Source organism: Cavia porcellus, unplaced genomic scaffold (genome assembly GCF_034190915.1).
Source record: "Cavia porcellus strain 051 isolate PalLab524CR breed Dunkin Hartley unplaced genomic scaffold, mCavPor4.1 scaffold_23, whole genome shotgun sequence".
In the NCBI taxonomy this organism is placed as follows: domain Eukaryota; kingdom Metazoa; phylum Chordata; class Mammalia; order Rodentia; family Caviidae; genus Cavia; species Cavia porcellus.
Window position 1 is genome coordinate 29,449,912 of NW_026947506.1, and position 22,263 is coordinate 29,472,174.

Genomic DNA, 22,263 nt, shown 5'->3' on the forward strand with positions numbered 1-22,263 from the left:
AGTGAAAGTGTCATTTTGTCTTGTATTTTTATAGCTAGTTTTTCACACATTGCAGTTGTTAGCATTTGCAGCCCTTGCCATTTTGATTTTGAGGCTGAAGCTGTTTTTGACCCCGCACATGTGTGTTATGGCTTCCTTGATCTGCTCTCGACAGGTAAGGTGTCCATTGTTGTACAGCTGCACTGTGATAACTTAGCAAATACAGTATGGTTGCCGGGGCTTTGCTGAGTAATGCAAACGTTAGAGTACTGAGTGTTTTTAAGTTAGCTAACCTAAATTGTTTAAAATGACAGTTCATGACTCACTATTGAATATGTAACATGATGTCAGATGGCTTTTAAAGAATTCCTAGAGGGTAGCCAGTGTTTCTATGACAAGTAAAGAGACACTTTCCCCTCTATGGGTGTCCTATCCACAAACGCAATCTCCAAACTTTCAGAGCCACCTTGTGGTATTTGTGCAGTACTAAACAGATGCTGAGGAATTGCTCTTGGCTCAGAGAATCCTAAGGCAAGCTGTCTATTCTGTGATTCTCTTACTGTATCGAATGTACAAAGTAGCTAAATAAATTAGCTAGAGTGGTGTTATCTTGATAAGCACCTAAGTTTTGATTATGAGTGTGTCTGAAAATATCACATGCCTATTTTCCAGAGAGGAAATATACATATCAATGCTAATAGATTTTTTCCTAGTTAATCAAGATGTTCATTAAAGGCATCCACATGTTAAAGGATTGGTTCTAGGATATTTCAAAATTGTGATACTAATCTTGACTCCTAATTGTAAATTGGTGCTAGGATTAGATATTTCTGCCATAATTATTTTGAGAGGAGAAAAAGCACCATTTCACCTGGGCCCAGTAATTCAAACATATTCATTGTTCTTAAGCAAAAGAGGATGAGAATTATATGTATGTATTTGTAGAGAGCAAAGGGTAATATGCATTGGCTTGAGTAATAAGATGAGAATTTATTTTTGGCCTTAAAGCACTCTGTATAAAATTTTTAATGAAAGATTTTTTTTTTCTATTCAGCTCTTTGGCTGGCTTTTTTACAAGGTTCGTTTCGAGAATGTTATCTTTGGCATTTTAACAGTAATGTCAGTACAAGGTTGTATAAATCTCCAAAATCAGTGGAAAATAAAAGGAGAATTTATTAATTTGCCTCAGGAAGAACTTCTTCAGTGGATCAAGCACAATACGAGACCAGGTATGCAGCTGTTTAGTTATGTGTATCCCCACTTTTTTTCTCACCTCACCACATATGCATGCACACACACACACACACACACACACACACACATCGTTCTGTAGTGAGCATTCTGTGTGTATGTGCACGCACGGGTGTGTGTAGGTGGTCCTTGACTTATAGGAGTTAACTTACAATTTCTTGACTGTTTCTTGACTTTGTGTAGAAGCAGTATACGTTAAGTACAAGCTGTGCTTCAAATTTGATTGAGGATCTTTCCTAGGCTAGGCCTAGTAGTCTGTTGTGACTATGTTACCAGTATCTCATAAGTACTGTATTTTATGTTTTCCTTCAAAGTTGAGAATTCTTACTTACCCTAGAAAGTAAACATTCAGCATTTCACTAGATCTGAATAAAATGCTTGTTTTTAGTACTTGTTTTATTGTGCTGATTAAAAATGATCTTAACCTTCCTAATTATATGGACATTTATTATACAGAAGTACCAGGAAATAAGCATGTTGTCTTTTGGTCTTCCAGCTGACAAAATTGGAACTAAAGGCAGGTGGTATATTTTGATATGTTCTTAGTTATGACCAAATGCATGCATACCACTCAAAAAGTACCACTAATAAGTAATAAACTGGTAAAATTAGACATGTAAGCGATCTAGACTCAGACAGCAAATAAGAGAACACAGTGATGAGTACTTTCAGACCATCTGAAGGGAGATCACAATGTTCTCCTGGGGTACAGCCACAAGACCATATTCTTCACAACACACAGGGTCGTTTGAAGAAAATGCACCATGAGACTTGCCTTGCATCGCAGTCTCTCATTTCCTAGCACTGGAAATGCTTTACCCTCACAAGCTATGAAACATCTCTTCTCTCTACTCCTGTGTGTTGCTGACACAATAGGAGGCTGGCATCAAGGGGCCAAGAGACTGAGCTGTGCACCCTTATCTGTGCAGTCTTGGTGACTCACTTCACTTTGCTGTTTCTTCACCTACACAGCAAGGGAAGTGTAGCTCCCTTCAAAGAGGTGTGCAAGTGGAATCATTTAAGCCTTATGAAAATATTGAGCTTAGTTCCTGGTGTCAGTGTAACAAAAGTTAGCTATTAAGATGCCAAACAATGAGTAAATACTGAGTATAATGGTCCCTTTATTGTCCTCATCGTGTTTCAGGAATGTCTTAGTTACTTCTTGGTTACTTTTCTCTCATTGCTGAGACAAAATACCCAATACTCAAAGGAAAGATCTATTTCACTCACAGTTTGTGGAGGTTTCAGTCTATAACCAGCCAGCTCCAAGGCAGAGTGGCACAAGCAGAGGGCAACAGTTCATGGCTGTGGAAAATAGCACAAGCAACAAGAGCAAAAGGGGAAGAGCACAGACAAAAGACTCTTTCTGTCCCTTTTATTGTATGTAGGCCACACCTACTAGGGTGTAGCACTCACACTGATGATCCCAGCATTGGACCATGAGTCATTCACAAACTCTAGAAGCCTGCCGCATTACTATAAGAGGCTTTGGGGGACATTCAGACTCAGACCATAACAGGGAGATTTATATTTGTAATCCTATGGAAGTTACATGGAATTCTAGTGAGATAATTTCAATCTACCACTTCCAGTGCAACCCTTGGTGAGAATAAAGATATATATGTATGTATATACTGAGGATCAAATTCACAACCTCACACTTGCCAGGCAAGCACTTAAGCTGCTGAGTTAAATCCCAAGCTCCAATACTAATATCATTATGGATGGCCAAGGGGTCCTAAGACCAACCAGTATGAAGGTTCATTGAAACAAAGGCTTCCACCCAGGGCCTAACCTGAATTTTATTAATTCATGAAGAAGGGAGTGGCTAGAGGATGAGTGACTGTGAGAATGTCAGGAATTATATGAGTACTGTGAGCTGGGCTAGGCCAGAAAGCACCTCTGCCATATGCAGAGAGAAGGCTATACAGAAAGACCAATCTGCATAACACAATTGAAATAGCATTTACTGTTTTAGACAATGGTGCCTCAGCTCTGATGTTCAAACTTTTTCTGCCCTGGGAAGTCATAGTCTCTTATCTCAAGGCTCCAACCCAATTGACAGCCCTGGAGCAGTGGCTCTGCATCTCTCTGGGTTCAGTCATATTTAAGGGATGTTCCACTGGGGTGGGTTCCACTGGAGTGGGTGGAACAACAGTTGCCTTACTTCAAAGATTGTGCATCAGTACCTTAGGTAGCACTATTCACATTGCTTAGAGCAACTAAAGGGAAGAGGAGATAGCTTAGCCAGCTCTCTACATAACAGTGTGTGGAGATAAGGTTAGATTTAGCCAAAGCAGAGGTTATTGGTCTTTATTCAAAAAGAGTCATCCAGGTGGACCTCTACAACTGAGTGAATAAAAAGAATGATGTCAGTGGTGTTGATCTATCTGTCTATCTATCTATCTATCTACCTATCTATATCTACATCTACGGCTTCAGGGAGCAAACATAGGACCTTATATATGCAAGACAAGGGCTCTACCTCTGACACTCACCCAACGTCCCCATGGTTATGATTTAAATATTCTTCATCTCTCTTAATTTGTATTCTAGGACTATGGATAAATTGAACATTTGGTTTTCATGTTTTTCAGATGCTGTTTTCGCAGGTGCCATGCCAATAATGGCAAGCGTCAAGCTGTCCACGCTGCGCCCCATTGTGAACCACCCGCACTACGAGGATGCAGACCTGAGGTTGGCAACCACTGGCTGGTTCTTAGGAAAAGGGGATGTTTTCTCTCTCTCTCTCTCTCTCTCTCTCTCTCTCTTTCATCTTTGTTTGTTTTGGAGGCTTTAAAACATATATAGTAACCATCCAGGAGTGACTGTATGTACCTGTTTCCTCTGAAGAAATCCTAATGAATCTCAGAAAAGTGAAAAAAGCAAATCCTACTTTTTCTTAATGAAAAATGCATCATATATATGGCGGGAGAGAGCGAAAGAATGTGTTCTAGGAATATTCATAAGTAGAAGCGAGAAGGGGCTGGAGCCACCTGACTCAAAGCCTCTTCTGTAAACTCCACAAGTCCCTCTGCCTGATTTAAGAAACAGTCTAGATCTTAATGATGGCCAATGACTTTTTTTGCCAACAGTAGAAGAAGTTCATGAAATTTGCCATATTTCATGCTTTGATGAAAATTTAGGGTATTTTACTACATGAATATGAAAACTAGTTTATACAGAGGGCTAAAAGTTTTTTTTTTATCTTACATGACTAGTTTTTAAAAATCATTTTGATCATTCTGTTCTTAAGGTAATCTTTTCCTCTCTTGGGCTGTTGTTCAAGATAAATTTCTAAAGTTCTATGTCTCATTGTGGTCCCATGTGCTCCAAATATTAAGTAACACTTAACACACAAATGGTAATTTGTTCCGGATTTCATAAGAATTCCAGCTTAAGGCCACATCATCCATTTCCTGTACCATAGTTTAGTGACCACCTGTGAGTCTGTCAGGTGCTTTTTTATGTATATATTTATTTAATTTTTCTTTGTACTTCTGGGGATTGAATCCAGTGCCTGGTACATGGTAAGCAAGCATTTCCCACTGAGCCACATCCCCAGTGCTGTGAGGTGCTTTGTGTACCTGCTTCAACATTCTCAATGCCCACAGTGTACATATTCTATTTGCTATATTCAATTTCAGCTCACCTATTTTTCTGAATTTCTATCAGTGAAATTATCTACTGAAATCTGTCTTTTTTTTTAAATTTTATTTAAAAGGAAAAAGAGAAAAACAGAACAAAAAGTGGTGTAAGGGTACACGTAATACAGAACTACAAAAAAAAAAAAAGACAGTAAGAAATCACCAGTTAATAGATTACATATTATCATCTTAGAGATAGTTGCTCAAATCACAGTATCAAAGCATACAAAGTGGACATTCAAACAGTGAGACTGCAAACAGTTGTGTTCAATGATCCAATCAAAAACATTAATGTGGTCAGCTATTTAACACCCCTAAATACACTTGCTGTTGTATCCTTTAGAACTCTTTTTTTCCCTCTCTTTTTTACAACAAAATCCACACATTTTAGGTTTTATTACTCCTTAGTTCTTATTACTTTTTGCGGGGGGGGAGAATAAAGTCAAATATGGCAAAAAAAAGCTGTCAGTCAAAACCAAGGATAGACATAGCACATGATGTAAAACAGAGTACAAGGTTATCAACAATGGTTATCAACAATGTCTCTTGTTTCCTTAAAAAGAATTGTCTATCTCATTAGATATTATAAAGTTGAACAAAACAGTGGAGAACAAGACCAATAAAACTTAAGCATTGTAAACATTACACGACTTCCAAAGGAGACAATAGTCAAACCAGAATGGGCATCTTAGTGAATCTTATTGCCTTCAAAGTAGTTGCCTATACCCTCAAACTTGATACTATCATACAGAATGGAACAGAGTCTAGTCAGTCAAAACAAGATAGTGGGAGTATTACAGGACTTCAAAACAAGTTAATAGGAAATCAAAAAAAGTTACTATTATATATCCTGCTAATTTTTAAAATTTTTCCCCTTAATTAAAAAAAACCATAAAAAAACTGAATAATTTTTTTAATGAATAAGGGCGAGATTGAGATAAAAGAGGACATAACAATATAACAATACAGGTCAAAGCATGACTGTTTCAGCAACCTAGTGCTTCACCACCAAATAACACGACTTAATAGTAGTTACCATAGTGTCTGTCTTTTTCCTTGAAATATTGGAATAAAACTTCATATACTATAGCTTCAAATATTTCCATATCAAGAAGCCCAGAATAAAGCCTTTCCAATTAATAAGTGAAAACTTTATAAGGCTTCAAGTCCACATAATGGGGAATCATGATTACCACATATTTTTATATATTTGAATCATTACTTACATTAGGGAAACTATTCGGTATTCACACATGCGAGATTGATTTATTTCACTTATGAGTATGGTCTCAAGCTGCACCCATTTATTGATAAATATCTCAACGTGATCCTTCTTTATAGCTGAATAATACTCCATTGTATAGAAATACCACAACTTTTTTATCCATTCCTCAGTTGATGGACACTTGGGTTGTTTCCAAGATCTGGCGATTACAAACTGTGCTGCTATAAACATAGGTGCACATATATCACTATGGTATGATGCTTTCAGTTCTTCTGGGAGTATGCCTAGAAATGGAATAGCTGGAATAAATGGTACTTCCAATCCCAGGTTTTTGAGAAATCTCCAGACTGACCTCCACAAAGGCTGCACCAGTCTACACTCCCACCAACAGTGCAGGAGAGTTCCTTTTTCCCCACAGCCTCTCCAGCGTTTGTTGTTGTTGGTTTTCTTGATCCTGGCCATTCTTTCAGGAGTGAGATGGTATCTCAGTGTGGTTTTAATTTGCATTTCTCTAATGACCAATGATGATGAACAATTTTTCATGTATTTATTTGCCATTTGCATTTCTTCATCTGAGAAGTGCGTATTCATCTCAGATGCCCATTTTTGGATTGGATCTATGAATTTTGGGGGTCTGAGTTTTTTTAATTCTTTATATGTTTTAGACAAGAGTCCCTTGTCTGAGAGAGAGTTCACTACAATCTTTTCCCAGTTTGTGGGTTTTCTTTTCACTATGCTGGAGATTTCTTTTGACATGCAGAAACTTTTTAATAAGAAGTGGTCCCAGTTATTGATTCTGGGAAGTATTTCCTGTGCGGTTTGAGTCCTGTTCATGAATTCTCTACCTACTCCTATGTCTTCAAGGTTTCTACCCAATTTGTCTTCCAATAGATTTAGTGTTTCTGTTTTAATATTCAGATCTTTGACCCATTTAGATTTTAATTTAGTACATGGGGATAGACATGGGTCTAGCTTTAGTTTTCGGCAAATGGAGAGCCAGTTTTTCCAGCACCATTTATTAAAGAGACTGTCGTTCTTCCAGTGAACCTGCTTGGCTCCTTTATCAAAGATAAGGTGGTTGAGTGTGTTTCTAGTTGTGGTTGTATCTTCTAATCTATTCCATTGATCTTCACCTCTGTTTTGATTCCAATACCATGTTGATTTTACTACTGTTGCTTTGTAGTATAACTTCAAGTCAGGTATTGTGATGCCTCCTGCTTTGTCTTTGCTGCTTAGAATTGCCTTTGCTATTCTAGGTCTCTTCTGGTTCCAGATGAAATTTAGGAGTGATTTCTCTAGATCTATAAGGTATGTTGACGGTATTTCTATTGGGATTGCATTGAATCTGTACAACAGTTTTGGGAGAATGGCCATCTTCACAATGTTTGTTCTTCCTATCCATGAGCAAGGGATGTCTTTCTATTTTCTGAGATCATCCTCAATTTCCTTTTTCAGTGTATTATAATTTTCACTGTATAAGTCTTTCACTTCTTTTGTAAGAGTAATTCCTAAATATTTCATTTTTTTGCTTGCTAATGTGAAGAGTGCAGTTTCTCTTATTTCCCTCTCTGTGATTTTGTTGTTCGTGTATAGGAATGCTATTGATTTCTGAGTATTGATTTTGTATCCAGCCACATTACTGAATTTATTTATTGTATCTAAGAGTCTTTCAATGGAGTTTAGGGGGTCTTCTATGTAGAGTATCATGTCATCTGCAAACAATGATAATTTAACTTCTTCTTTTCCTATCTTTACCCCTTTTATTTCTCTTTCTTGCCTAATTGCTCTGGCTAGTACTTCCAGTACTATATTAAATAAGAGTGGTGATAAAGGACATCCTTGTCTTGTGCCTGATTTTAAAGTAAAGGCTTTCAATTTTTGGCCATTTAGTATGATGCTGGCCGTTGGTTTGTCATAAATGGCCTTTATTATATTGAGGTAAAGACCATCTATTCCAATTTTCTGTAAAGTTCTTATCATGAATAAATGTTGGACCTTATCGAAGGCTTTTTCTGCATCTATAGAAATGATCATGTGATTCTTATTTTTGGCTTTATTGATATGGTGGATTACATTTATTGATTTGCATATGTTGAACCATCCTTGCATTCCTGGGATGAATCCCACTTGGTCATGGTGTATAATCTTCTTGATGATTTGCTGCATCCTATTTGCCAATATTTTATTGAGGATTTTTGTATCTGTGTTCATTAGGGAGATCGGTCTATAGTTCTCTTTTTTAGTTGGGTCTTTCTCAGGTTTTGATACTAAAGTAATATTTGCTTCCAGGAATGACTTAGGAAGGATTGCTTCCCTTTCAATTTCATTGAATAGTTTGAGGAGTGTCAGCATTAGGTCTTCTTTGTATTTCTTGTAGAATTCTGCAGTGAATCCATCTGGGCCTGGGCTCTTCTTGGTGGGTAAGGACTTAATTACATTTTCAATTTCATTAACAGAGATTGGGTTATTCAACAGTTTTACATCCTCTTGATCTAGCTTTGGTACTTCATATGTTTCTAAGAATCTGTATTTCTTCTGTGTTATCAAACTTTTGAGAGTAGAAGTTTTCGAAATAGGTGTTGATGATCTTCTGTATTTCTATTGGGTCTGTAGTGATTTCACCTTTTTCATTTCTTATTGCATGAATTTGAGCTTTTTCTTCCCTTTTTTTAATAAGGTTGGCTAGGGGCTTATCAATTTTATTTATTCTTTCAAAGAACCAACTCTTTGATTCATTGATTCTTTGGATGGTTTTCTTAGTCTCTATTGCATTGATTTCTGCTCTGATTTTTATAATTTCCTCTCTTCTTTTGGCTTTGGGGTTGACTTTTCTTTTTCTAGCTGTTTGAGGTATAGCATCAAGTTATTTATTTGTATTCGTTCTGTTTTCCTGATGTGGGAACTCAGTGCAATAAATTTTCCTCTCAGGACGGCTTTCATTGCATCCCACAGATCCAGTAAGTTGTATCTGCATTTTCATTTTCTTTTAGGTATTGTTTAATTTCTTCTTTAATTTCTTCTGTGACCCACTGATTACTCAAGAATGTGTTATTCAGTTTCCATGTGTTTGCGGGATTTTTGCAGTATCTTTTATCATTAATTTCTAATTTCAGAGCGCTATGATCCGATAACATGCAAGGGATGATTTCAACTCTTTTGCATTTGTTTAAATATGTTCTGTGAGCTAATATATGGTCTATTTTAGAGAATGATCCATGTACTGCTGAGAAGAATGTGTATTCTTCTGTTGTTGGATGGAACATTCTGTATATGTCTATCAAATCCATTTGTTCGCAGGTGTGATTCAGTTCTGTTATTTCTTTGCTCATTTTCTGTCTGGTTGATCTGTCCCTTGGTGTCAATGGCATATTAAGGTCTCCTGTTACAATTGTGTTACTGATAATTTTACTTTTCATTTCTGTTAATAGTTGTTTTATATAACTGCGTGCTCTGGAGTTTGGTGCGTATATATTTAAGATAGTTATCTCTTCCTCTTGGAGTTTTCCCCTTAGGAGTATGTAGTGACCTTCTTTGTCCTTTATGGTCATTGTTGGTTTAAAGTTCACATTGTCTGGAAACAGAATGGCTACTCCTGCCTTTTTTTGGATTCCTGCTGCATGAAGTATTGTTTTCCATCCTTTGACTTTCAGTGTGTGAGTATCCTTCTGGATTAGATGGGTTTCCTGTAAACAGCATATGATTGGATTTTGTTTCTTGATCCATTCTGCTAGTCTTTCTTTTGATTGGTGCATTGAGACCATTTACATTTATGGTTATTACTGTTAAATGCTGGTTTTTTGTTGGAATGTTATCTCTCTGCTGTTGCATCTTTATCTTTCTGTTCTGTTTAATTATTTGCTTTGCTTAGTGGTTTTTTCCTTTGTGTATCTAAACTGTCTTTCAATATTTTTTGCGGGGTTGGTTTGGTGTTCATGAAATTCTTCAGCTGTTCTTTGTCATGGAAGTATCGTATTGCACCATCAATTTTGAATGATAGTTTTGCAGGATACATCAGTCTAGGTTGGAAATCATTTTGTTTTAGGATCTGGAATACTTCACTGCATGCTCTTCTTGACTTTATTGTTTGTGCTGAGAAGTCCGCTGTGATTCTGATAGGTTTTCCTTTATAAGTGATCTGTCTTTTCTCTCTGACAGCTTTTAATAATCTATTCTTGTGTTGGATTTCTGGGATGGTGATTATTATATGTCTGGGTATAGTTTTATTTTGGTTATGACTATTTGGAGTTCTATATGCTTCACTGATCCTGATGTCTGTTTCTGATCTCATGCTTGGGAAATTTTCAGCTATTACTTCTCTAAATATCCTCTTGACATCCTTTATGTTGTCTCCTTCTTTTTCATTAATCCCTATCATTCTTATGTTATTCTTCTTTGCATCGTCTTGCAGTTGTTGAATTGTTGTTTCCTGATTCCTTGTTATTTTTAAAAGATCTTTCCTTTCCTGTTCACTAGCTGCAATCCTGTCTTCAAGGTCTGAAATTCTATCTTCACTTTCATTAAGGCGGTTTTTACAACTTTCAGTGGAGTTTTTTATTTCCTGTATATCTCTGTGCATCTGCATTATGTATTGTTTGTTTCTTATATTGCTCGTCTAGGGATTCTATCTTTTTGTTTAGTTCCTCTAATTTTTTATCTGTGTTTTCTTTAGATATATTCAGAATCTCTTTCATTTCTTTTATCATTTCTTCTTTTATCTGGGAGATTATTTCAAGTTTGAATTTCTTTAAAGCTTCCTGGAGTTGGTTGTCAATTTCAGTAGCTATTGTGTCCGATATTTGAGGTGAATGGCATATATTTTCTTCTATATACATTGCTCCTAGGGTTTCTTGAGATGGGCTGGAGGTGTGAGGTTGTAATTTGGTCTTTCATTTTGTCATTTTCCTATATTTCTGTGTTTCAAGTGTTATTTGAAAGCTTCCTCAGGATCTATTGAAAATCCCCTTCTATGTTTGCAGCTACTGAGACTCTGGCACCACGCTACCCCAAGCCTTTGGGCCTGCAGAACCAATGGCCCTCCTCTGCCTGCTCAGAACTCCGCAGTTCCAGACAAGCTGGGCCTCAGGGACACTGTGCGCCCACCTGCCCCTTGGAAGTTCCACAGCTCTCCAATTGCAGCCGGGATGTGGAAGCAGATGTAGATGCCTCAAACTCAACTCTCCACTTCACTGCACCTGGAAGCCTGGAGGGACCCAAACAGTCCGGGCCGAGATATCCACAGTCCTCCAGACACACAGGGAGGCCGATGCAGGCACCTCACATCCGCCCAGCCCCTCCTCTGCACACTGATGGCTAGGCGCAGCAGTCCGAAACAGGCTGGGCTCCTGGGATAGTGTGGGCCCGCCCACCTGTCGGAAGCTCAGCAGTTCTCCAAGTGCAACCGGGATGGGGAGGTGGATGTAGAGCCCTCAAACCCACCTCTCCACTTCACTGCACCTGGAAGCCTGGAGGGACCCAAACAGTCTGGGCCGAGATATCCACAGTCCTCCAGACACACAGGGAGGCCGATGCAGGCACCCCAGATCCGCCCAGCCCCTCCTCTGCACACTGATGGATAGGTGCGGCAGTCCGAAACAGGCTGGGCTCCGGGGATAGTGTGGGCCCGCCCACCTGTCGGAAGCTCAGCAGTTCTCCAAGTGCAACCAGGATGGGGAGGGGAATGTAGAGGCCTCAAACCCATTTCTCCACTTCACTGCACCCGGAAGCCTGGAGAGTCCGGAACAGTCTGAGATTTGGGCAGAGTGTGCTGAGCACTCACCACAGGCCTCGGTGCCTCAGGAACCTGCGATCCCTCCCTGCTTGCTGAGTTATCCACAGTCCTCCAGACACACGGCGAGGCCGATGCAGGCCCCTCAGATCCGCCCAGCCCCTCCTCTGCCCACCGGCAGTCCGAAACCTGAAATCTGTCTTTCCCTGCATACAGTTTCCATCGGGATATATTTCGTGTGCAGATTGATGTTTGTGGATTATGTGAAGCACAGTTTATATTTAGAGCTCTTACTAGCTGCTCGCTGTGACTCTAGACAATGCTATACAGAACAAGCAGAATATGTGTAATTTAATCTGCTCTTAAATGTAATAGATTCCAAATCTAAACAGGAATGTGGAGTGAACTGTTTCAGAAGTTATCTGTGTGGAGAGAGCCAGTAGATCCACCTGTGCCTGCTGGGTGCCACCACCAGAAGGCCCTTTCCTCCATACACCCAGCACAGGAAGAGAGAGCCAGCAAATCCACCTCTGCCTGCTGGGTGCCACCACCAGAAGCCTCCCTCCGCTGGCTGAGCACAGGCAGACAGAGCCAGACAGATCTGCCTCTGACTGCAGGGTGCCATCACCAGAAGACCCTTTCCTCTGCGTGCCCAGCATGGGCAGAGAGAGCCAGCAGATCCACTTTTGCCTACTGGCATTGCCACTGGAAGGCCCTTTCCTCTATGTGCCCAGCACAGATGAAGAGAGACCAACAGATTCACCTCTGTGCTGCCAGCAGAAGGCCACGTCGCGCAGGCAGCCAGTGTGGGCAGAAAGAACCAGAAGATCTGCCTTTACCTCAGGGAGCTTCCACCAGAAGGCTCCTTCCTGCAAGCAGCCAGCAGGAGCAGCCAGGTAAGCCCTGTGCATCTGTTGACCAACACTGGAGGTCCTTGGTTCCCTTGGGCAGCCATCACCCACTAGCAGAATCAGACAATCACACCCCTGTGTGCCTGCCTCCATCCCAGGAGTCCCACTGTAGACACACAGGCTGAGAGAAGCAGCCCCACCTCCATGCACCCCTGATCATCAGGGAAGCCCCAGTGTAGCTGCACAGCTCTGGAGAAGCCTGCTCCACGCCCTGCTACCTCCCTATAAATCTGGAGTTAGAGGAACCCAGGTGCCTTTCCCATCCCCCAACACTGCTTAGGGGCAGCCAATTTGGAAGGTGTCTGGGGCCCCACAACCAGCTTGTTGGGAGGACAATGTCAAGATGAAGGAGTAAAAGGCAAACTCAGACTTCTAGCCCACACAGAATATGTCTGGGAGATACAGTCATGGAAGTTACACACCTGAAATCTCTGAGAGGAGATTAAAGTAAGGAGACAACTTTATAAGACTGTAAAAGCAGTCAAATCAGAAATAATGTCTCAGGTAAAAGAAGAAATCACAAACATACTGAAAGAACTGTTCAGCAGGTCTACAGACAGACAAAAAAGAAGAACAGGAAAATGATGGAAACCTTGAATGAACATAGAAAGAGAATTACAATGCATGAAACAGATTCAAAGAGAGATGCAGAAAATTAAAATTTCAATCAAAATCTGGCAAAACTGCTTGAAAAAAACTGAAGATAGACTTTCAGATCTTGAAGATAGGATTGCAGCTAGTGATTGTGAAAAGAAAGATCTCTTAAAAATAACACAGAATCAGGAAATAACAACTCAATGACTGCAAAATGACACAAAGAAGCGTAATTTAAGAGTGATAGGTGTCAGTGAAGAAGCAGGTGTCAACATAAATGGATGAAAAGAATATTCACAGAAGTAATAAAAAAAAAACTTCCCGAACATGGGGGAAGGATTTGGCATACAGATAAGTGAAGTATGTAGGACTCCAACTAGTCATAACCAAGAAAATCTACACTTAGGCATATAATAATTGAGATCCCAGAAATTTAGCACAAGAACAGAATAGTAAAAGCTATTAAAGAGATACATCACCTATAAGAGAAAACCAACCAGAATCACAGCAGACTCATCAACACAAACCATCAAGTCAAGAAGAGTTTGAAGTGAAGTGTTTCAAACCCTGAAAGAAAAAAACTTCCAACCCAGATTGATCTACCCTGCAAAACTATCTTTCAAAATTGATGGGAAAATAAGATACTTCCATAATAAAGAACAACTGAAGAACTTCATGACCAACAAACCAACCCTACAGAGAGTGCTAAAGGATATTCTATAGAGAGATAAAGATGACCATGATTCCAGGAACAGCAGCAGAAGAGGATCATCCAACAAGACAGGCAACTGAATGAAGGGGAAAAATGGAGGACCAATAACAGGAGAATAGCCGAGCAGAGACAAACCAATGTATGGTGATTGTAACCATTAATGTAGATAGCCTCAGGTCAGCAATAAAAAGAAACACAGGGAGAGTGGATCAAGAAACAAAAATTCATTGATATACTGTATATGAGAAACACATTTAACTGGAAAGGAAATTTATAGACTGAAAATCAAAGGAGATAAAACAATTGCTCCATGTGACAGGAGATCAGAAAAAAAATAATAACTTGTCCATCAACTGCGGAATGGATAAGAAAGATACGGTATTTTCATGCAGGGGAAAGCTACCCAGCTATAAAATAGAATAATCTAAAGTCTCCTGTAGGTAAATGGACACAACTGGAGATCATGTTTATGGGCAAAACAGTTTGAACTCATACACATGAACCCTAGCATAAGAAACAGAAAGGGTTAATGGGATCCAAAGGCAAAAAGTTAATCTAAGAGCAAAGGGGAGGGAACACCTGGGAGGAAAAGGTGGAAACTCGTGTTAATTTCTTACTGTCTTGTCTTAAACTCTTGCATTGTTTTCACAATTTTGTTAGGTTTGGCTTTGTTCTATCTTGTTTCATTAGATTTTATGCTGTCAGATGGTAGGGCAGCCATTTTGAATATAATGGGATATATTATGGTAATCATGGTTTCCTATTGCTTTGAAGTCTTATAATGCTTTCATTCATTTGTTTAATTGGTTTTATTTTGTTTTGTTTGATTTTATGTATGAATAGCTATTTTGAAGAAAACAAGACATTATGGTAACCATTGCTGATTTACTATCATGATTTGAAGTCCTATCATGCATTTGTTCTTCTGTTTTGATTGGTTCTATCCTGTTGTAGTTTATTTGATTCTATTATGTGTGAGGGTATAGACAATTTTTTGAGGAAAATGAGATATTATAGCAGCCATTGTTCATTTCCTGTTATTTGGTTTTGAAGTCCTATAATGCCTTCATACTTTTGAATGGTTTTATACTATTTTGTTATGTTTGATATTATTGTATGTGAAGCTATGCTCAACTATTTTGAAGAAAAAAGACATTATGGTAGCTACTATTGATGTACGGTTGTCTTATTGTGAAGTGCTGTGTTCCTTGCATTGTTCTGTTCTGATTTGCTTTGTTCTCTTTTGTTTCATTCTCTTTAAAATAAGAGGTGTTTTTTAAAAAGTTATCTATATTATTTTCATATGTATCAGTACTCCATCCAGTGAGAGTTATAATTTCAAGTTTCTGGCAAGTTCTTTTTAGTCCATTATCGTTTATTTATTTAAAATTCTTATATTTATTGCTGTTTCATTTTAAAGGGCCCGAACAAAAATAGTCTATTCTGTATATAGTCGAAAATCTGCAAAAGAAGTGAGAGACAAGTTGCTGGAATTACATGTGAACTATTATATTTTAGAAGAAGCGTGGTGTTTTGTGAAAACCAAGTGAGTATTCACACTGTGCTATGTGATTTGCCATATTTTAAAGTAACAAGTCTTTCACTTTATAAAAGTAGTCCTGATTCTTTGATTCATCAAGACTTTCTATCTTAAATAAATTTTATTATAATATTACCCTGGTATTTTATTTAAAATCAGTTCACCTAGAGAAGTAGGATTATGCCATCATTTAAGTAGAATATTGTTTTTAAAATATTTTTAGTGTCTTGAATTTCTATTTAAAATATTTTTTTAATTATTTTTTCATAATTTTTCAAATTTTTTGACAGTTGCTGAAATGTAGTTGAATTTACAATAAAATATTAACCTCCTACTATACTGAGTATTATAACAATTAACATAATGCAGAATGACTAAGAAAAATGTCACTAGTTAAAATATAAAATTTTTTAACTTTACACTTCTAAAAATCTTTTTAAAATGAAGATGGTTAATGGATTGTTTGAGACATTTGTTTAGACTCCTTAACAGAGATGTCGGTTGCTGCTCATGTGACAGTCCCAGGCGAGGCTGTTTTCTCCTAGAACAAGACAAACTGACCTTCAGAATCAAAGAGATTCCAGTTGCTACAGTGTATTGGTTACAGTGACCAGCTTTCAATCTCAGCTACCAGACATATAAACAAAAAACTGAAAAGCTTTCATTCAAAACTTCCAGACATATCCATACTTTCAAAATTAAAAGTGAATATAAACTGCTTCAAGTAATCCCAGATGTTGGAGTTAGTAACCAAAGATTGTGATGAATATATTCAAAGAATTAAGAAAAATGTCCCCAAAGAATTAAGGAAAACATGGTAATAGTGAGTGAAGAGATAGGAAATCCCAACAGAAAAATAAAAGCATCCTCCTCTCATGGGAATTCTAGAGCTGAAATAATTGAAATGAAAAATATTTAAATGTATTCAGCAACAGATTTAAACAAGAGCAAAAAAATGAATTTCAAGAGAAATCAAGAAGAAATCAATCCAAATAATGAAGGATTAAAACTACTGAAAAAAATAGCACAGACCTGTGTAAGATTATTTACTGTTCAACTCATGGAAAGTCTTAATACCAGAAGGAATAAAAAGAAAAAGTGGCAGAAAAAAGATACGTGAAAAAATGATCAAAAACTTTTTAAGACTGGTAAAAACCGTTAACTTAGCTTATCCATAAGCTCAAAAATTCCAACTAGGATAAACTCAAAGAATCTAGATTAAGGTGCATGGCAGTCAGACTAGTGAAAACAAAGAGAAGAATCTTTAAAATAACAAGAAGGGAAAAGTAGTATGTTAAACATCTGATTCGTCATCATTAATAGAAGTCAACAGACATTGGAATAATAATTCAGAGTACTAAAAACAAATCAAGAATTTTGCATTAAGGGGCTGGGGATTTAGCTCAGCGGCATAAGTACCTGCCTTGCAAGCACACAGTTGTGAGTTTGATCCCTAATACCAAAAAAAAAAAAAGAATTTTGTATTTAGCAAAACTATCTTTTTAAAATGAAGGTCAGTAAAGACTTTCAGATCAATCAAATGTAGTTTCTCCCCAACAGATCTAGACTGTAAATAGACTGGAAGTCCTATAGCAAGGGTGGTGAGCCTATGGCACGAGTGCCACAGCCAACTGTTATCATTGAAGGCGCTAAAAAGTTCACCATCATTGTCCTGTACCTTAGTAAGAAATGATACCAGATGGCAATTTCTCTCTGTGTGTATGTGTATGAACTTCAAATGGTGAATACGTGAACATTAATTGCACATATTAGTGCTGAAAGAATGTATCACTATCAGACCTGTACTATAAAGAGATACCAACTAGAATCTTTCACAAGGAAGGAAAGTGACACAGAAACATAGATAAATACGAAGACGTGAATAGTGCTGCAAATGGAACCACATGCACCAGCATTTGAAGGGGTTTTCCCTGTGTAGATCTTGGAATAGAGAGTCATCTCATTAAAGGAAAAATAAGAGTGTACTGTGGACTTTACAACATACTTAATTAAAGTGAACTACAACAATAGCATGTCTCTGGGGGAGACAGAAGTATATGACTGTGAGGTTTTTATTAAATACATACAGATGCTTCTTAACCTAGAGTAACATCCTGGTTAACCAATCTTACGATTGGTTAATGTGAGCCAATTGGTTAATGTAAGACAGTTGGTTAATGTGAGCCAAAATTGCATTTGATACACCTGAACTACCATCCATGATAGGTTAGCCTAGACTACGTTAACCATGTTCAGTGCATTACATTAGCCCACAGTTGGTTAAATCCTCTAACATAAACCTATTTTATAGTAAAGTGTTAAATAGAGTATTTTATAGATGTGATGGAATGTAAAAAGACAAAACGCAGTATATGAACAATGCAGATGCTCCTCAACCTAAAATGAGGTTGCATTTCTGAAGCCCATTGTAAATTGAAACTGTGATAGGTAGAAAAATTATATATATCTATATATGCTATAAACCCTAAGCGATCAGTGAAATGACAAAATAATAAATTGTATCTAGTAAAGCAACAATAAAGATTAACATGGAATCATAAAATATGCTTAATCCAAAAGGCAGAAAAGATGGAAAGGCTGAATAAAGATCAAATGAGACAAGTATACCTATACCTAATAACATCAATAACCACATTACATGAAAATGGTCTTTTGTGCTAAAACATGGCCCCTCCGAGATGTTCATGTCTGAACACCTAGAACCTGCAACTGAATGAGTGCTCTTGAGATGTGAAGATTGCCTCAGTTATCCAGTTAGGAATAATAAGTACAGGGTCCTTATAACAGAGACAATAATAGAGTCAGAGATGAAGGTGATGTGACTATGAAAGCAGAATGTGGAAAAGGCAAGGAAACAGATTCCCCTGGAGCCTGCAGAATGGCCGGAGCCCTGCCAGCGTCTTGGTTTTGGACTTCTTCCTTGCAGAAATGAAAGAGAATAAATACATTTTGCTTTAAGTTGTGAACTTTGTGGTGATTTGTCACAGCAATAGGAAACTAATACAAGACAAAATGTCACTAATAAAAATTAGGAAATGATATACTGCATAATAAAATAAAACAATGCAATATACTACCTTCAAGAAATGTGCTTAAAATAAATGAATAGGTTAAAAGTTAACAAATGGAAAAAGGACACAGGTTGCTACTGCTAGTCAAGAGAGAGCTGGGCTGTCTGTAATACTACAAGATAAAGTACATGTGGGTGCAAAGAATATTATCCAGGTTCAGAACAATCATTTTACAGAGAAGACGGATCTGTTTTCATCAAGAACGTGGCAACTCTAAACACTGATGCACCAGATAACATAGTTTTTAAATCAAGCAAAAGCTGATAGACTTGTAAAGGAAAAATAGACAAACTCATGATACAGTCAGAAATTTTAGCAACCCTCTCAGGAATATGCAGAATAAAATTTAACAAGAAATGTAACAAGTTTGCAGAGGACTTGAATGATACTGTCAACAAATACGAATTCATTGATATCTATAGAGCACAACACTCAAGAACATACTGTAGGTATTCTTTTCAAGTATAAATAGACTATTTACAAAGAAACACCACATCTAGGCGTAAAGGTCTCAATACCTTTTAAACGATTCACACCATACAGAGTATATCCTGTGTTGATGATGAAAGTAAAGTAGAAATAAATAACGAAAATATATGCGGAAATTTCCCTAAATGTTTAGAGACTTTAATGACAAAGCACCACTGAAAAAAAAAAACTAAATAAATGAGATGTATCATGGTCATGGGCTAAAATAGTGAATTTTATTAGGTTGCCAGTTTCTACAAATTGATCTACAGATTCAATTCAATTGCAGTAAATAATCCAAGCAGGTATAAAACTTGAAAAGCCAGTTCTCCAACTCATGTACAAAGTACAAAGGATTTGCAATAGCCATATCAACTTTGAAATATACAAACAAGCTTGTATGGCTTACATTATCTGATATGAAAACTTATTATACAGCTTCAGTAGTCAAGACGGTGGTGCTTCTGGAGTCAGGATAAACAAATGAAAGAGCTCAGAAAAAGTGCATAAGGACAACAAAAATAAATCATGCATCCATACTAACAACTGTACACAAATCTTTGCAACAGCTCATTTCTGCAATAGAAGAAAGTTGGAAGCAACCTAAATATCTAAATGTTGAACCTATATTTTTTTGAGATGATACTTTAAAATCTTCAATTTGTTGAATAAGTTAGTCTGAAAGTCTCAGAGATACTTTCTGGTTTATGCAGTTATTCCAAATATGAGGGCATTTTTCTTTTTTCATTTTATGAAAAGCAATTTCAAAACAATAATAGGAAAATAACAATAATTAATACATCACATATTGTTATCTTCAAAGTACTTACTTAGAGTATAAGATATGGGCATTAAAAATTCTCCAAATGATGTTAGCCCAAACCTTTCTTTTCAGTGACTTAAGAGTACTAGTAGTATAACTAACTTGTATCTTTTTCCTTTTCCCTTCCTTCCTTCTCCCATTCCCTAGTTCCTCTTTCTTTTGAACAATCTCTTCCCATTTCACAATATCTGTTGTACATTTTGGAACTCATTTACTCTTTCAGTTTCTCATACCAGGGAGACAATATTATATTTATTAATGCAAGTCTGATTTCTTTCACTTCTGAGTATGATTTTAAGTTTATGCTGCTTTATGGCTGAGTAGCACTCCATTATATAAAAACATTTTTTAATCCATTCCTCAGTTGATGAGCATTTGGGTTGTTTCCTAGATTTAGCTATTACAAATTGGGCTGCTCTAAACATGGATGCACATGTATCACTTGATAGAATGCTTTTAATTCTTCCAGGAATATACCTGGAAGGGGAATAGTTGGTTAAATGGGACTTCTAATCCTAGTTTGTTTGTTTGTTTGTTTGTTAATCCTAGTTTTTTGAAGAATCTTCATACTTATTTCCACAGTGTTACACCAGTCTACACTCCCATCAACACTGGGGAAGGGTTCCTTTTTCCCCACACCCCCTCCAGCATTTGTTGTTGATTTCTTGATGATAGCCATTCTTTTTGGAGTGAGATGGAATCTCAGTGTTGTTTTAATTTGCATCCCTCAAATGACCACTTTTTTATATATTTATTTGCCATTTGTATTTCATCTGAGAAGTATGTATTCATCTCAGATGCCCATTTTTTAATTGAGTCTTTGAGTTGAGGGAATGTGATTTTTTTCAGTTCTGTATGTGTTCTAAATATCATTTGTCTGATGGACAACTGGCTAAAAGTTTCTGGCACTCTGTGGGTTATCTTTTCACTTTGTTGCTGATTTCTTTGGTTGTTAAAAAGCTTTTTAATAAGATGAGATACCAGTTGATTCTTTGTAGTATTTCCTGTGTGATCTGGGTTTTGAGCACAAAGTCTCTGCCTCCACCTATGTCTTCAAGATTTCCACCTACCTTCTCTTCCAGTAGATTTAGTGTTTCTGTTTCAATATTTAAATCTTTGATCCATTTAGACTTTAGTGCATGGTGGTAGACATGGCTCTAGTTTTAGTCTTGGACATGTGCAGAAAGCCAGTTTTTCCAGGACCATTTGTTAAAGAGGCTATCTTTCTTCCAGTGAAGATATTTGGCCCCCTTGTCAAAGATAAGGTGGCTGAGTGTGTTTACAGTTGTTTCTGCATCTTTTAATCTGTTTCACTGATCCTCAGGTCTCTTTTTTTTCCTAGTATCATACTGATTGTATCACAGTAGCTTTGTAGTAAATTTAAAATTAGAGATTGTGATGCCCCCTGCCTTGCTTTTGTTGCACAGAATTGCTTTTGCTATTCTAGGTTTCTTCTATTTCCAAATGAAGTTTTAAGAATATTTCTGTAGTTCTGTTAGGCATACTAATAGGATTTTAATTGGATTGCATTAAATCTGTATAACAATTTTGGGAATATGGCCATTTTCATTGGTTCTTCCTATCTATAAGCAAGGGTTATCTTCCATTTTCTGATATACTCTTCAATCTCCTTTTAATACAGTAGTGTAATTTTCAGTGTATATATCTTTTACTTCCTTTGTTATATTTATTCCTAAGTATTTCACTTTTTGGATGCTATTGTGAAGGGTGTAGCTTCCCTAATTTATACCAAACTCTCAGTGAATTTGGTTTTTGTGTACAGGAGTGCTATTGATTTTTTGAGTGTATCTTGCTACACTACTAAATTTGGTTATAAAATTACGAGTCTTTTGGTGGAGTTTCTGAATTTTTCTACATAGAGTATCATATCATCCACAAATAACAATACCTTCTTCCTTTTCTGTTCTTATTTCTTTTTGTTGTCTAACTACTGTCTCTAATGTTTTCAGAACTATTTTGAATAAGAGTGGTGATAATGAATAGCCTTGTCTTGTTCCTTAGAGTAAAAGCTTTTAGTCTTTGTCCATTTAGTATAATGGTTTGTTTGTCATATATGACTTTTTATGAGATTGAAATAAAGGTCATCTATTCAGTTTTCTGAAGGCTTTTTGTCATGAATGGGTGTTGGACTTTGTCAGTTGCTTTTTCTGTGTCCGTTGAGATGATCGCGTGATTTTTGCCTTTGGCTCTGTTAATATAGAGTATTATATTTCTTGATTTGTGTGTGTTGAACCATCCCTTCATCCCTGGGATAAACCTTACTTGATCATGATAT

General features: G+C 37.1%; 1 protein-coding gene across 6 annotated transcripts in view; it reads left to right on the forward strand.

The window, feature by feature from the left end:
- Positions 1 to 22,263, forward strand: part of LOC100712828 (probable C-mannosyltransferase DPY19L2) — an 85,614-nt gene that overhangs the window by 62,832 nt on the left and 519 nt on the right. For 4 of the 6 annotated variants that reach the window (XM_063233973.1, XM_063233974.1, XM_063233977.1 and 1 more), the window contains 4 exons: positions 35 to 154; positions 1,034 to 1,208; positions 3,828 to 3,927; positions 15,465 to 15,590. In XM_063233973.1, coding sequence (XP_063090043.1) covers positions 35 to 154; positions 1,034 to 1,208; positions 3,828 to 3,927; positions 15,465 to 15,590 — 521 coding nt within the window. The remainder of the gene's footprint in view (positions 1 to 34; positions 155 to 1,033; positions 1,209 to 3,827; positions 3,928 to 15,464; positions 15,591 to 22,263) is intronic. The other 2 variants (XM_063233975.1, XM_063233976.1) reach the window with 2 other exon arrangements.